Here is a 15,963-nt window from a genome sequence, read left to right on the forward strand (position 1 = left end):
TTGACCAAGTCCCTCTTCTGCTAGGAAATACTGTCACTGCTTCTTTTTTGGTCTTAAAAGCATTGGGACAATCAGATACCACCTTATCTCTCTCTCTCTCTCTCTCTCTCTCTCTCTCTCTCACACACACACACACACACACACACACACACACACACACACACACACACACACACACACACACACACACACACACACACACCCCTATTCTTCCTCTCCTCAAGGAAAGGTAGGTTGAGTAATGGTTGGGAACACAGACTTTGGATCATCACTACCCTGCTTTGTGAACTTTAGCAAGTCACTAAACCTTTATCTCTCCTTCATGGGTGAGACTGATTAAAGATACTTCTGTCACTTGGTTTTTGCGAGGATTAAATGAAATCATGTATTAAAAATGCTTATTACTATGCCCATTATTCAAGTAGGTATCTCAGTATAGGGTAATCTTTCAGACTACCCAACCACCCCCCGAAACACTTCTTCAAGTATTTCCTGAGTAAAATGATCCAATACCCTTAGCTTTGAAATAATAAAAATTTGTAGCACACTTTTCAGTTTTCCCAACTCTTCTAGATATATTCTCATTTAATCATCATAATAGTGTTTTAAGCAGGGCAGGAAAGAGCTTAACTGAATTGCTCAAGATCTCCCAGCTGGAAAGTCAGATCTCAAACCCATGTTGTCTTAATAACCCCAAACTCCTCTTACTACTCCATACTATTTTTCTTTAAAAGCACTAAAGAAACACAGTATTTCATGTTCCATGGTATATTAGAATGAGGGAGGTCCTTTTCCTTATGGGATAGTCCAGACACATTATTCAAAAGCTCCTTTAAACTTTACAGGGACTTAATTTCAGTATTATATCTTCAAACTGATGAATATCAGCTAAATCCCAGTAAGGGAGTGTTTCTTATGTACACAAACTTAACTCAACATTTAACAAACTGTTTAGATTAGCAATGCAAACTATCCATAAATGCACACTATAGAATTAATAGGTGTTCTTTCTAGGGTTCAAGTGTCCTTGTAGCTCTTCTAGTCAAAATCCTCTGAAATTTTTTTGTGAAGAATACAGTCTCATTGTAGACATCACTGACAACATTTCAAATAGCTTCATTTATGTGATTTTAGTTTTGTTGTTATCAGTATTCATACTGACATCTAATGCCTTAAGTCAAGTACATGTCTACTGCCCTTAAAACAAAGTCAATCTCAGGTTGACTGGCTCCTTACATAAAGGGTTGGGGATAAAGGCAAGAGAGAAGAAAATCCCAATTACTGCAATATGGAAACTAAAACAGTAATAGTAAAATGGCAAGTCTAATCCAATAATCCAGTTCAATAAAATAAACATCAAGTATTTACTTTGCTTCAGGTACTTTAATTCACATCAAGGATGCAAAGATGACTAAGATTCAGTGCTTGCGTTCACTGACTTGTATCGACTCCAAGCACCAGAAGGATTTGATGTCTACACATATTCATGTACAGATATCAATCTCTTATTTTCTTTTCTTATATTGTTGGTGGTGTTCAAACCTTCTATATCCTTGCTGATCTTTTGTCTGCTTGTTCTACCACTTACTGAGATAGGAGTGTTGAAGTCTTTAATTCTATTAGCTTGAGGCCCTGGGTAAGTTACTGATATCCCTACAGATCTATTTCCTTATCTGTTTGGTGGAACTGAGAATGGATCAAATGAGATAAACTGTTTTACACACTTGAAGGTTTATCATTGAAAAAAAAATCAAACAAATCAATTTTCTATAGGAAGTTGAAAAACACTTAAGGAATTTATTTCCTAAAGATAAAACTTGTATTTAGATTGTACAAAACATGTTAAAATATTATCAACTTCACAAAACTTGGAGGAGATATGTTGAAGTCAATCTAACTGGGAATTTGAAATCTGGTGTAGTTTTGCATGATTTTAGGGATTCTTTTTGGACAAAAATCAGAATGTAAGAGTTATAAGAAATAATCTAGCTCAATCTCATTTTATACATGAAGGAAACTGAAGCCCAGAATTGCCAAAATTACAAACTGATGACTCCTAAATATACCATTCTCTCAATCTGCCTTATTTTTCTAGTTGATTCTTAAACTAAATTTAAAATGCCCCCTCTTTTTTCACTTAGAAAAGGGAAAACTAAAATAGTTAATAAAAAAAAGGCTCATATTTGGTCTTTCACTAGGAAACACCTAGAAGAGGGTGTAAATTAGAGATGAAAGGTCAAACAATTTTCCTAATTGGGGATTTTAAAATTAGATTCATGCCCTTTAGAGGACATTAATAGAAACCTTAGAATTACTTCTGTTTGTATACCATGTAATAGAATCAGATTCATTTGTAAACTTTAAAAAATGTACTGTGCATCATTTAGTTAGTGGTACACCCTGGGAAAACTTAATAAAGTGACAATTTTTACTTTCAACTAGCATTTGCTCAGAGTACAAATCTAGCAGTAAAAAAAATGATAAACTTTATCCTACCCCACATATAATTTATTATCTCTACACTTTCAGTTGTGCCATGAATTTGTACTAATGACATCTTCTCAAACTTGATTCCCACAACAAATGCAGTATGGGAAGGGGCAAGGAAGAACAAGTAGATGGACCAGGTTTTTTTCCCCACAAGAATAGAGTCCGCAAGGTTAAGTGATTTGTCCAAGGTCACAGGCAACAAATGGTGAAACCAAGTCTCTAACAAGTTTTTTAACTCCAAGTTCCAAGGACCTTTCCTACAGTATACTAAAATGGTACTGACGGAAAGGTAGAAGTCAAAGGGAAGAAGAATGGTACAGAAGAAGGAGCAGTAATAAAAAGGTCAGTCCAAAATGCAAATACTTTTACAACAGTAACCCTTTTGGGAAATTTTTTAGTTGTTGGAACTATTCCCTCCCCACTCTTGTCCAACCATGTTCAAAAGACCAACTACTTCATGCTAATCTTCAACTACACCTGCAGTTTTTGCTGAAGAACTGTCTTTACCATTTCAAGTCTTAGTGTTATTATTCCATGATACGACTTTAATTGTAGACAAATCAGGCTTCCCTGTGTACAATGAATTGCAATTTTTGCTTACTGGACAAAGGAAACAAACCATGTCCACATGAATTGTTCTTAAATCCCAAACACTGGCATCAAAGAGGTTCTAATGTTATGCAGTGCAACTTAAAATTCTCAAAATCAGTCATGGAATAAAGACTTGATCTAACCCAATAGCATTAGGCTGTGCAAACATTCAATTTAGTGTAGTTGGGCTTGGTAACATTAATACTGGAAAATTATTTTAAAAGTTTAAATATCAGATTTAATCTTTAAAAATGTCCATATGATACCTAATGGTGGCATGGGGAAAAAAATTAAAAGTAAACCCACAAATTATGGCATATAAGCCACCTGGGAGGCATTAAGATGCAGTTTAATTTAAAAAAAATTATCACTTTAGAATCACCTGAGGATCAGTGGGGTTTTAAAATAGATTTTCCATAATTTATTTGGAGTTTTCTAAAGGAGTTTTCAAACTGCAAATACATTTACCTATTTAGCATCTTATGAACATTATTACCTATTTTTTTCACTTGGGAGTTCAACTTTAAATTACAAATTCTACATGACATAAATTACATTTAAAAACTCTGTAATAATCCCTTTGATCATAAAATAATACTGTGGCACTCATCACAGCCATTCACTAATATTCTAGTGCTCTTCTGTGGGCACATGGTTGTAATGGACTTTCTCACCTACTTGAAGGTAGGCGTGGTCAGATGACTTGCTCTGATTAATGAAATATGAACAGATGTAATCATTATTTCCGGGTTTAACATTTAAAGACCAGCATGTCCTATTCCACAGTCTCTTATCCTGCGGGCACGTGGGAAGACCGGCCAACACTTGAAATGGTGGCCGCTGCGTTGGCCAATGTCCTTGAATGACCGAAATGATCAGAGTCCCTGAGAATAATAAACCTTTATTGTTTTAATATTGAGATGTTGAGCTTTGTTATCACAACATAATTTAAACCTATCTGGACAGAAGTGCACTGTAGCCAACAGGTGTTCAGACATCAGTTGGGTTTAGTTCTTTCACATTAGAAGAATATAATGTGTGAAACTGCTAAAGCCAAGAAAGGTAAATGAAAGCATGGTTCAACTGAATTTTAGATTTAACTTAACAAAAATATGTGCTTATCACTTAACGTTTCATGTGTTTCAATTTATTTGTGAATCATTCAATGTCTAGAGGTATTACAGATAAGATTACATCCAGCTGAGGAGGCTATCTGTAAAGCCTAGGGAGTTTTAAGAGACTTGTCCAAGATCAGAAGGTGAGTTACTGGCAGAGTAATCAAATTTAGAAATTTTAATTTCTGATTGCTGATCCTTTCCAATATACCACAGTTGAGTGAGACTGTTAAGGGAATTTGGGGTAGTTTTTACATTAAAACATATACTCCGAAACATTTTTGTATTCAGTTTAAGGCAAAAGTATTAAATCCTTCAATACATACAAATACCAAATTCATTCAAAACCAAACCCACAGACTATTAAGCACTGTCTTATAACTAAATGCTACCTTTCCTTGAAAACTTAAGGTGTAAGATGAGCTACTTAGAATTCCAACCCATAAACTCTGTTGAAAAATTTCTAAAGAGAAATCTCTAACAGAGTAACACTTTTCAAATACTTGACACTCTGGATCATTTTTAGATCTCTGGTAACCAGGGGATAGAAAATACACCCTTATATTACCACTTTATTTTCCATTTCCTCCTAAATGAATCAAAACAGTTCATTAGCTGAATAAGGCAGGAAGAACAGGCAGTAGATTCCCCATCCATTTATAAAACAATAATCATTGAACCTTTCCCAGTGGTCCCAGAGCTAATACAAACTATTATCAACTAAATTTAAATTTTATTTTATTTTATTTTATTTTTTAAAGATTTTATTTATTTATTTGAGAGAGAGAGAGAATGAGAGATAGAGAGCACGAGAAGGAAGAGGGTCAGAGGGAGAAGCAGACTTCCTGCTGAGCAGGGAGCCCGATGTGGGACTCGATCCCGGGACTCCAGGATCATGACCTGAGCCGAAGGCAGTCGCTTAACCAACTGAGCCACCCAGGCGCCCCTAAATTTAAATTTTAAAGTCTAGAAGTAACAACATCTGCTTCTTAAAGCTAGCATGTATATAACACAAACTAAGTTTCCGAACTATAAATGACAGAGCATTTTTAGTTAAGCGTAGGAGAATAAGAATATTAGAATGATAACTGTGCCTTCTGGGTAGCAGAGACATCAAAATTTTATTAAGTGAATTAATTTGGATAGTGAAGATATTAAATTATCCACTAGAAATACAATATCCCAAAGCTCATGATTAGGGCAGAAATTAACCCAAATATCATTAACCTTCCCGAGCAGGATGCTTGACTACAGAGGCAGCAACTTAAAATCTTCTGATGTCAAACTGGTCTAAATCCAAGTTCCACTTTTTGAAGAAGTTATCTTTTGGACCTTCAGTTTCTACATCTTAAAATGGGGATAGGGGCCTAGCAGGATTGTAGTACCTGGCAAAGAGAAGGCCACCAATCCCCCCTCCTCCATAAAAGAAAAAGACATTGTATTTTAGCATTGTTCTGAAACAGTTTGTCCTCATGAAATGTATTTCGTCTTGAATAGGGAACTTATGAATGGCAAGACCAAAGTTTCTCTTTTTCTCCTGGACATCCATACATAAATAAGCATACACCTTATTTCAGTTGTGTTAAAACTTGGAAGACTCCTTCCACCCTAAGAAAACTGGGGAAAAATGTCACAAGGATGCATTTATGACAACTTGAAACACTGTAACATATTATTTAAAAAGTGACCACGTACACAACCCCTGGGAATCAGTGGAGACAGAGTAGCTCACTAAAGAAGAAAACAATTTCCAAAGGGTCTAGCTCAATGATAGCCAAAGTAGGGTACAAGAAACTCTGCTGGAGTGCAGGAAAAAAAAAATTAGAGGACTCCAATTTCCATTTTTACCCCATTCTTTAAGTTTTTTACATGTTTTATAGTGCATACATATCATTCAAACATAAATATTCAGACATTGGGGATACAAGCTTGATTTTTTTGACAAGGCGTACAATCAAAAAAAGCTGGAGATGACTTTTCCAGACTATGAGACTAGAGAACACACATATAAAGTCACTAATGAAAATAGTTGAAGACCCACATTAAGCTTAAACAGTAACATAAAACCTTGAGTTACAAGTTTTTAAAACAACTGAATTTATGACATTCAATATTTACTTATAATGTAGTTAAGAATGGGTATAGAGTTCTACTTTAGTTTGCTTTTTAGTCTAACTGGATATCAATGGCTATACAAAGTAGAACAAAGTCCATTACCTTAAGCCTCCAGTTAACCACTGTGAATGTGTCCTGCAGGTAGTACATTTAACAAAAGTTAAGTCTTAAGTCTGTTGTCAGGTTTATCCTCAATGTCCATATTCTAAAACTTCTACAAAAAGCCTCTTTTAGTTCCTAGCTTTATTTTACAGTATGGTTGGTTTCAATATGAGATGCAAAGCTTAAAAGAAGGGGCCAATTTAACATTTGCAAACGACCATATGCTGCTGGGGAGTACAAATATGAGGTCAACACTGCCAACTTTCATCACTATCAAAAGCAGTGGTTTTTTTTTTTTTTGAAAGATACTGGAACCAGAGGCCATTTACGTGAGTTCTAGTCTATATGACTCAGAATTCCATTTGTCCTACCCTTTGCTTCAGAGCTGAAGTCAGAAATGTCTCCATCTGTGTCATAATTATTTCCAAAACCAATTAAGAGATGGCAAACAGAAAATTATGACTTCAGGTAATGAATAAAATGGCAAGAATGGATAATTCTTTAGAATCAAAATTTAGTTCATCCAAAGCAAACAAGTAAATTAAGTGATTTGCCCTGTTTATTCACTTAGAGAAAAGACAAATTATCACACTTTTAAAGGATGCAGGGGGGCCTGGGTGGCTCAGTCAGTTAAGCATCCGACTCAGGTCATGGTCTTGGCTCAGGTCACAGTCTTGTGGTCATGGGATCCAGCCCCCGCCCCTCCCCACTCATGTGCTCTCTCTCTCAAATAAATAAAATCTTTAAAAACAAAAAAATAAAAGGATGCAAACGTTGTAAGTTGCCTTGTCCCCCATAGGAGTGGGAAAACACTTCACAGGTTTTATTATGGTGCTGCTAAGGGGTGGAGGTAGCAAAGGGGTCAATGATCCACTAGAGGCAGGGAAAGAGGGGCAAGACTGCTCTTAAGAGAAGATAGAGGATGATGACATACTTTTAACAATACTGTCAACTCTGGGAAATATTAAGTGTAAGAGGAATAGTCAGCAATTTGTCTCTATGTCCTGAGACATAAATAGAACATTTCCTTATTAACCAATAAACAGCCCAATAAGCACAGAAAAACTAAAGACTTTATCTCATTTGCTATTAAATTATAAAATGTTAAATTATTTTAATAGCTGGTACAAAATAAAAACTCAGAATGAATTCTGTTTACTTTTAAGTAAATGGATTTGTATAAAGACAACAGTTTGTGCAATTAGGGACCATTTTTTGTGCTTTAAAGGGTACAATATAGGTAAGGACAAAAGTTTGTATTAAACTAAATATACAAAAGATTTCATTATCTTGTCCCTCAGTCAAACCGGCAAGTAAATGTTCTTTTCTTTTGTTACCATAAACTGGCACCATAAGCACACTGAAGCAACTTGTGCTGAGGAAGTGCCATCCTAGTATAGCATTAAGGGTTTTTCATGTTCTGGCTTGAATGCACACCTTTCCAGCCCCTTTTCTTTGCCACACCCCTTTAAAGACCCCAAGTATCAAAAAAAAAAATATCACAACTTTCTAATTATACCTAGAGATTATTCCCCCACACCTTTCCCCACATTGTTCCTCAGTCATTCTTCATCTCCATTTGTTAAAGTCCTATCCATTCTCCAAGTCCCTCCAGGGTTGACGTTCTCACATGTATGACTATCACACACTATGGAGAGTGCCATTAACTACACATTCGTTTAGTGACATTCCACCGTTGATTAGACTGTTAGTTTCTTAAGGGCAGCAAGTTTGTCTGAATCAATCTCACATTTCCAACTGCCATAAACTCAACATCTGGCAAAATAGAAGCTTGAAACACAGCAATTCCTCGATGTTCTTAATTGAATGGCCAACTCATTCTGGATTTATAAATTGAGATACTACAATTTTATCCTATGTAAGGTGAAACAGTGGTCTCCTGGATTAGTATCATTAAGTATTGCAAAACAAAACCCCCCAAGCCCCCAAAAATAAAACAAAAAACAAGGCATCTGAATCTTATTTACTAACTATAGGTATAAACTCAGTTGAATGGTACCAGCTTTGAACTGTGCCTTTAAAGTACCAGTCATAAGGCAGTCTGAAATAAGCTATCTCCTTTATCCAGATTTCAGACGGGTTTTTCTTATTAAAATCCGAGAGGTAAGAAATGAGCCAACTCTGATATTTGAAGCCACCATTTCCACAGACCTCTTATTTATGTGTACTTTAGACCACTTGGGAAAGATGAGATCATTTAAGCAGCAGCGCCATTATTTCTCTTTATTTGACCCCAACAATGCTCTCAACCTCACAGTAAAGAGACATGCATCAACCGGGCCAAGCTATAGTGTAACAAGGTAGTTCAGGGGGAAAAAGCTATGCTAAAGAGCAGAGGACCGTCCCTAAAAATGTCGGATACTGAGGTACTCTGGGCATCCCCTTCCCCCACCTTCACAAATCTACTCCTGGAATCTGAGACATAGGTCCTTTGTCTGAACAATGTGGGAGGAGTCTGTCTGCAGTGCTGGTGTGCTGGCAAGTGAAGAGAATTTACTGAAAACTGTATAAACGCATAAAGTTCCTTAACTCAATTACCTTACTGTCCATTTTTTTTTCTTCATCGTGTACACTACAGTGTTCTAAAAGATAGCCAATGCGCTTTTTCGAGAGTTAAAATGTATCAAAAGAGAATACAAAAAGATGAACAGAGAGTTAGGCTGCTCTTCAAAAGCTAAGTTTCTGAACAGTGGAGGGGTGGAGGGGGGTGATGGTGTTACCCACCACTTGAACATTCCCTTCCCTCTCGAATGAGCTCTTTATACAAAGCCTCCATTTCTGTCAATTTCTTCATCTGAACAAGCTGCTGTAAGGTAAGCTGAGTGCCTTTTATAAGACAGTCGGCTGCGCAAACTTGCAGTCTCGCAGCTTTCCGTGCACAACACCGAATCCACAACCGACCCGACCTTTTACCACCTCACTGAGGTTTTTGGTGTCACGCCAGCCTACTGTTCCACGAATACAGCCCGGGTAAAGTGAACACCACCGGATTGGGTGGCTCGAGAAACTTAACACCTTTTACCATGCAAAAACCAGCGGAATACCGTGGGTTTTCGCAAGGTGACCCATCTTCTCATCTACCATGGTTCCTCGCAGACCCCTTCGCGATGGACTTGGGGGACTCGCCGGGTTCAATGTTGCTGCCCAGAGCTCCTTTCTTTCGTCTCCCCACCCACGCCCGGGGGCCAAGCCCAGCTGGACTCCCCTCCTCCCTGCCGCACTCACCCTGGCGACCGACAATCTCGGCGACATGCTCGGAGCTGGGCACCGGGACGCACTCAGTGGTGTTGACACTCTTCCTCCGGAGCAGGGCCGCCTGCTCCCCGTTTAGGGCGGCCGCCGCCGCCGCCCCGCAGCCGCCGGGGCCGTAGGCGTGGGACAGCATCGCCGCCATCATGCCCTGGGCATCGTCCCCTCCGTAGAGCACCCCCGCCGCCGCGGCCGCCGCGGCCGCCTCCCGGGCATCGAAGCTGGCGGCGGGCAGCAGCACCGACCCCAGGGACCCGCCCGGGATCGGCTGGGTCTGGGAGGCGGCGGCCGCGGGCGGCGACAGCAGCAGCAGCGACGGCCGGTCCTCCTCCTCTGCCTCCTCCAGCTCCTCCTCCTCCAGCAGGTCTCCGTCCAGCTCCGCTTCCTCCCCCTCCTCCTCCTCGTCCTCCTCCAGCTCCAGCTCGGCTGCCTCCGGGACCCCGGGCCGGCCGTGCGGAGCCCGCTCCTCCGGAGACAGCCCCGCCGCCCGCCGGGCCTGGCCCTGCGCCGCCGCCGCCGCGGCCCGAAGCGCCGGGGTACCGGGCTCCGCCGGGCTGGGGTCGTCGAGGCCTAGCGCGGCCAGGCGCTCCCTCAGCAGGAGCCCGTCCCCCTCCAGCTCCGGGCCGCTCGCGGGCGGCGGCAGCGGCGGCGGTGGCGGCGGCTGCGGCAGGGGGGCCGGGGCCGCCGCCAGGGCCAGGGCCGCGGAGCTGCCGCTCGGCATCGCGGCGGCGCGCTGTCAATGGCGGCGGCGGCGGCGGCGGCCGGGTCAGGCGCGGCGGGCGGCGAGCCCCATGGCGGACAGGGCTCGGGCCCTGCTCAGCGCGCAAACACCTTTCCTCTGGGGAGGCGGCGGGGCTGGCGACCCGGGCCGAGGAGCGCCAGGGCCGCCCGGAGACTGGAGAGGGCGGGGTGGAGGGGCAGAGGAAGGAGGCAGAGGCAGGTAACTAGGTGGGTGGGTGGGGACGGCAGCGGGGCGGGCTGCTGGAGGTGGCAGCGGCTCCCCTCTCAGGGTTTCTTTTGTTTCATGGCCTTAACCAGCCCCCGGCGCGCGCGGCGGCGGCGACGCCCCACGCCGCTCTCCGAATGAAGCCGGCGCGCTCTGATTGGCTGCTTTTAATCTCTGGGAGCCCGCCCTCTCCTCCCCGCAGCCTTCTAATTCCTTTCCCTAGCCCCACCTCCCACCCTCTTCTGGGGCCCCGCCCCGCTCCTCCCCAGAGCTCTCTGATTGGGTGATCGGGACAAGCCAGTCCCCGAAGCCTTCTCCTTCCGTCCTGTCCCCTCCCCCCTCCCCCCTCCCCTCTCCCTCCTGGCTCACGGGGAGAGGGACTGTGATTGTTTGCTTTACACGTCACTCTTTGTGACGTACCCAGGTGGGGGCGGGGAAAAGTAGGAGGGACGAAGGCGCTGTAACAGGCTGAAACTGGGGCCGACTAGGGGTTTTCGCGCAGGCGCGTGCAGTTGAAGCACACACCTGGATATCTCCTTTTGTCCTCCTCCCTCTCGCCTACCCGGGTCGGGTCTTTTAGGGCGCTGTGTGAGCGGCCTTGGAGTGGAGCGTAGGCATGGGCCCGGAGGGCGTTGTTTCCCCAGGTTGAGGACTAGATTTCCTCCTTTCGGGGTAGGGGCCTGGGGAGAGTCAGCGGAGGAGGGGCCAGTGCGGTGTCCTCCTATCCGGCCGCGGGGGTGGTTTCCTGAGCCGCGTGGCTCCTGGGCCTTCCCTGCACGATCCGAGAACGTTCCTCCCTCCGGGCAGGGTCCTCCCACGCCCGGCTGGCTGGGCTTCCAGTGCCAGGAGGCCGCTGGGTTACAGCGGGAGCCCTGATGGGCTGAACTTTAGTTCTTTGGGGCTCTTCAAGGAAATTAAGTCATTGTTTTCTTCTCCAAGGCGCTCCTCCCACAGTATGGCCTGGGTGATCCCGCACAGTGCTCTCTTTTCTGGAGGCTTATTTTTAAACGGCTTGTTAAAAACAAAGCCTATTGCTTTCCAACATCTTAGGCTATGACATAACCCCCACCCCTACCCCCGCTTTAGTACCAGTTAGTCTCCCCAGGTTAATCTTAACCCACGTCGTCCTACAGAGATACAGAATGCGAGCAACATAGTGGAATTTTAAGGTTTCTAGTGGCCCCATTAGAAAAAATAAAAGGTAATAGATTTGATTCATTATATTTAAAACATCATTTCAACATGCAATCAATATAAAGTTATTAGTGATAGATTTTATGGTTTTTTCAGTCTTTGGAAATGGTGTGTATTTTACACTTATACTCAGCATATCTCAATTCAGTTCGCTTCACGCCAGCCATATTTCAAGTACTCAAGTACATATTTCAAGCAGCTCTAGACCTCTTGATTTTTGAATTATAACTTGGGACCTTTTTATATTGAATTTATTTATTATATCTTGCTGCCTCAAATTCATGAGTGAATTTTAATTGAGCTCCTACTCTTCTAAATTGTCTAGAATGTTACAAAGCCAGTAGTTCAAGAGGAAGCTAAACTATGTCTTTTTCTCCAGTTTGTGGCTTTACAGTGAGGTGCAGAATCCTTATTTCAATTTACTTCACCTCTTCAATCAAAGGCCTAGAGAATTTTCACTAACACTACAACTTTCCTGTTACTCCAAGGTTTCCCTAGACCTCAAATAAACCTGTGTGTTGCTTCTCTAACAACTTATTTGTAGATAAAATCTCCGGAGCAGGGATTTCAACCCTGACAGCAAAGTCAAGAAGGGCTTTAAGAAAAAGCTAAATGCAGAGCAAGGAGAGGCAAACTCTGGATATTTGGATTTAGTGGGAAACTTGGAGTGGGAACCTGGACATGTTTTTAAAAAGCCACACAGGTTGTTCTGAAGCTCAGCTAGGGTTGAGAACACTGATCTAGGGTGTGGTTTTGGGTTTACAGAAGGAATTTGCTACTGAAAAATGATCTTTTTCTCCCCTACCTTCCCAGTGAAGTACAATTTTCACTGATTTACTACATCTACACCCTTTCTGTGATATGCTCCAAGGACATATTATTTCACAACATCTTAACAAAGGTACTGAAACTTTTAATGTACCAGTGAATAGCTTGTATAACATTTACTTATAGAATATACAAATACTGTATGTTTGCTGTCTGATATTTCAGTTTAAACAATAACCATTATTTGAAGGGTAGATCTTCTAGCAAAGCAAATCTCATCAAGGGAGAAAATCAAAGCATGCAGTGGCCACTCCCAGGATACAGTGGTCATTGGGAGGAAATTCTGAGAAATTCATTTTGCCATCTCTTTTCATGATTTGTCATTTAATGCTTGCATCTTGGTCCCAAGACCAAAGGAAGAGTGGGAGTGATAGTTCGCCATTTTTCTTTTGAGAGGGAGAGATGTAAAGAATAGAGACCCATTCAGCTAAGGTTTTTTAAAAAGCTAAATGGATTAACCCAGGTGTTCTTAATATAAAAATTGCTTTCTGCTTCATTCTCACATAATAAATGAGGTTTCATAAGTTCCCATACACAAATGTATATATTCATGCATTAATTTATACTTGATCAATATTGTGATTTATGAACAAGGTGGGAAATATTGAAGCTTACGGACCTTCCCATTTGGGTCTAAATTTGTCTTGTATTAAATTTTGTTTATGAAGCAAATTTAAGATTTGCTTTTGCTCTAAATATATGCTTGGGATTCCTTCATTTAAATTCATTTAACAACACCATCTTTTCTACCCCAGCCACACAACACCCTAATTTGTACCTGGGTAGGGTTTCTCTTTCATTCCTCGGCGCCTGTTTATGACGTAGGTAGATACACTGGGGCAAAAGAGTTGCCTTAGGGATCTCAGGACAAAAAGAAAACTACAGAGTTGGCTACATTTTATCAACTCACGGGCTGACTGCTGAACTAGCTTTTTAAACCTGTGTAATTGTAATGATTTTAAGGTTGGAACAACTGCAAATTAAACAAAGCTTAACAAAGATGTTGGTCCTAGCAAGTAAACAGATTATTAGGGGTGCCTGGGTTGCTCAGTCGGTTAAGTGTCTGCCTTAGGCTCAGGTCGTGATCCCAGGGTCCTGGGATGGAGTCCTGCATCAGGTTCCTTGCTCAGCAGGGAGCTTGCTTCTCCCTCTGCCTGCTGCCCCCCTGCCTGTGCTCTCTCTCTCTCTCTCTATATATATATATATATCTCTGACAAATAAATAAATAAATTTTTTTTAATTTTTTTATTTTTTTTTTAAAGATTTTATTTATTTATTTGAGAGCGAGAATGAGATAGAGAGAGAGAGAGAGCACGAGAGGGAAGAGGGTCAGAGGGAGAAGCAGACTCCCTGCTGAGCAGGGAGCCCGATGCGGGACTCGATCCTGAGACTCCAGGATCATGACCTGAGCCGAAGGCAGTCGCTTAACCAACTGAGCCACCCAGGCGCCCAAATAAATAAATTCTTAATTTTATTTATTACCACTATCTTCTCCTATCACCACTTTCTTCTCCAAATCCACTGCTCCAATAGCTATCTGCTCCCCTTCTTTAGGGCACACTGCAATGCACCCATGGGCTCTGGCAGCTTCCTTGAAATCATCCTCATCTTGTCACTGAATCCCATGAGCACTGCTTATCCTCATTCAACTCTCAAGTCCGTCTATCATTCTGCATTTTTGCTACCATTCCCGCAGTCAAGGCCACCATCATTTACATCATGGACTATCCCGGTAGTTCCCAACCGTATTCTAATATCCAGGCTTGCTCTCCTCCAATTCATTGTCCATGCTGCTGAAATGATTGTAATTCAGGTTTATGCCTTCCACTGCCCTGCTTAAAATCCTTGTTGTCCTCAGAATAACATCCCAGTTTGTTAATATAATTTACAAGGTCTTCTGTATCTGAGTCCTGCCTTCCGCTTTAGCCTGATTTCATGCCATTCTTCCTCTTGCATTCTTCGCCTCTTCCACAGAGGCCTTCCAGCAGCCATTCCTGGGTATATTGTACATACTTTATTATGCTTTCAGGCCTAGAATACAGTTCTCCTCTGCCCACTCTTAGCAAACACCCACTTGTCCTTCAGGGCTCAGCTTGTATATCACTTCCACTAATCTTCTAGGGGTAAGGCATGTGTCCTTGCAGCAGGGTCTCACTGCAACCTCCATGTCTGTAGCAGTATTATCCACATCTAGTTGTTCAGGTATCTCTCTTCCTCTGTTTGCACCCTCATACAGCCAGTGTCTACTATAGGTCCTGGCACATAGACGAGCCAGTGTCAACTTGCTGACTCAATCCTTCAGCTAGTCTGAGCTTTTGGCCATTTCTCAAACACACATTATAATCTCCCATCTGTGCCTCTGCTTGTGATGTTTTTGTGCCCAGATTCCCCTTGCCTTCTATGCCAACCTCTTCTCTCTCTACCTATTGTTAAGCCTCAGCTTAAATTCAACTTCTCCCAGCATGCTCTCCTAATTGATATGGTCAGTCTTTCCCTTACCCTAGGAAAATGCATTGAAGGCAACATTTTGCATATATCTTCTGAACGCTTATACAACCTCCTGAAGTCTATCCATGGACCCCTTTAGGTTCCATAGGGCTGGACACAGACTGGCGAGGTGGTCACAGACTGGCGAGGTGGTCACTAAGCCAGTTTTCTCTTCTTCCTGAGCACATAGCTGGCCTACATTTCCTGGCCTCCACTGCAGTTAGGAGTAGCTGTAAGACTGAGTTTTACACCATTTCCAGATCAAACCTTTAAAAATCCCTCACGTTATCTTCTGCGTTCCTTTCCCATCTGTGATGTAGATGAGTACGATGCCCATAGAAGCCACATGTTAAAGATGTCCAAGCCACAAGATGAAGGGAGTCTGGATCACCATGTGGAGGAGAGGCGCCCTCCAATCAGATAAGAGATAAGGCTTATGTGAGAGGAAAAATATTTTTGTTGAGTTTGAAATATTATATATTTTTGTGTACATTTATTACAGCAGTTAACCTGTTTTAACTACTATACTATAAAAGGCCAGATTAAAAACGTCTGGTTTGTAAAGAGATAGTAGAATGATCAGTGGTATCAGGGGTTAAGGGGAAGGGGGAGATAAATAGGAGAAGCACAGAGGATTTTTAGGGCCATGAAACTATTCTGTATGTAACTATGATAGTGGATATATGTCATCATACATTCATCAAGACCCATAAAATATACACCACCAAGAGTGAACTCTAATGTGAACTGTATAGGCTTTGGGTGATAATGATGTGTCAATGCAGGTTCATCAGTTGTAACAAATGTACCACTCTGGTGCAGGGT

General features: G+C 42.1%; 1 protein-coding gene across 4 annotated transcripts in view; it reads right to left on the minus strand.

Annotated features, from left to right (window-relative positions):
- Nucleotides 1–10,553, minus strand: part of MEX3C (mex-3 RNA binding family member C) — a 29,264-nt gene extending 18,711 nt beyond the window's left edge. For all 4 annotated transcript variants that reach the window (XM_027576698.1, XM_027576699.1, XM_027576697.1 and 1 more), the window contains exon 1: nucleotides 9,660–10,553. In XM_027576698.1, the coding sequence (XP_027432499.1) occupies nucleotides 9,660–10,404 (745 nt within the window). In that variant the 5' untranslated portion in view covers nucleotides 10,405–10,553. The remainder of the gene's footprint in view (nucleotides 1–9,659) is intronic.
- Between the last annotated feature and the right edge of the window lie 5,410 nt (nucleotides 10,554–15,963).

The sequence above is a fragment of the Zalophus californianus genome, chromosome 14 (assembly GCF_009762305.2).
Source record: "Zalophus californianus isolate mZalCal1 chromosome 14, mZalCal1.pri.v2, whole genome shotgun sequence".
Lineage (NCBI taxonomy): Eukaryota > Metazoa > Chordata > Mammalia > Carnivora > Otariidae > Zalophus > Zalophus californianus.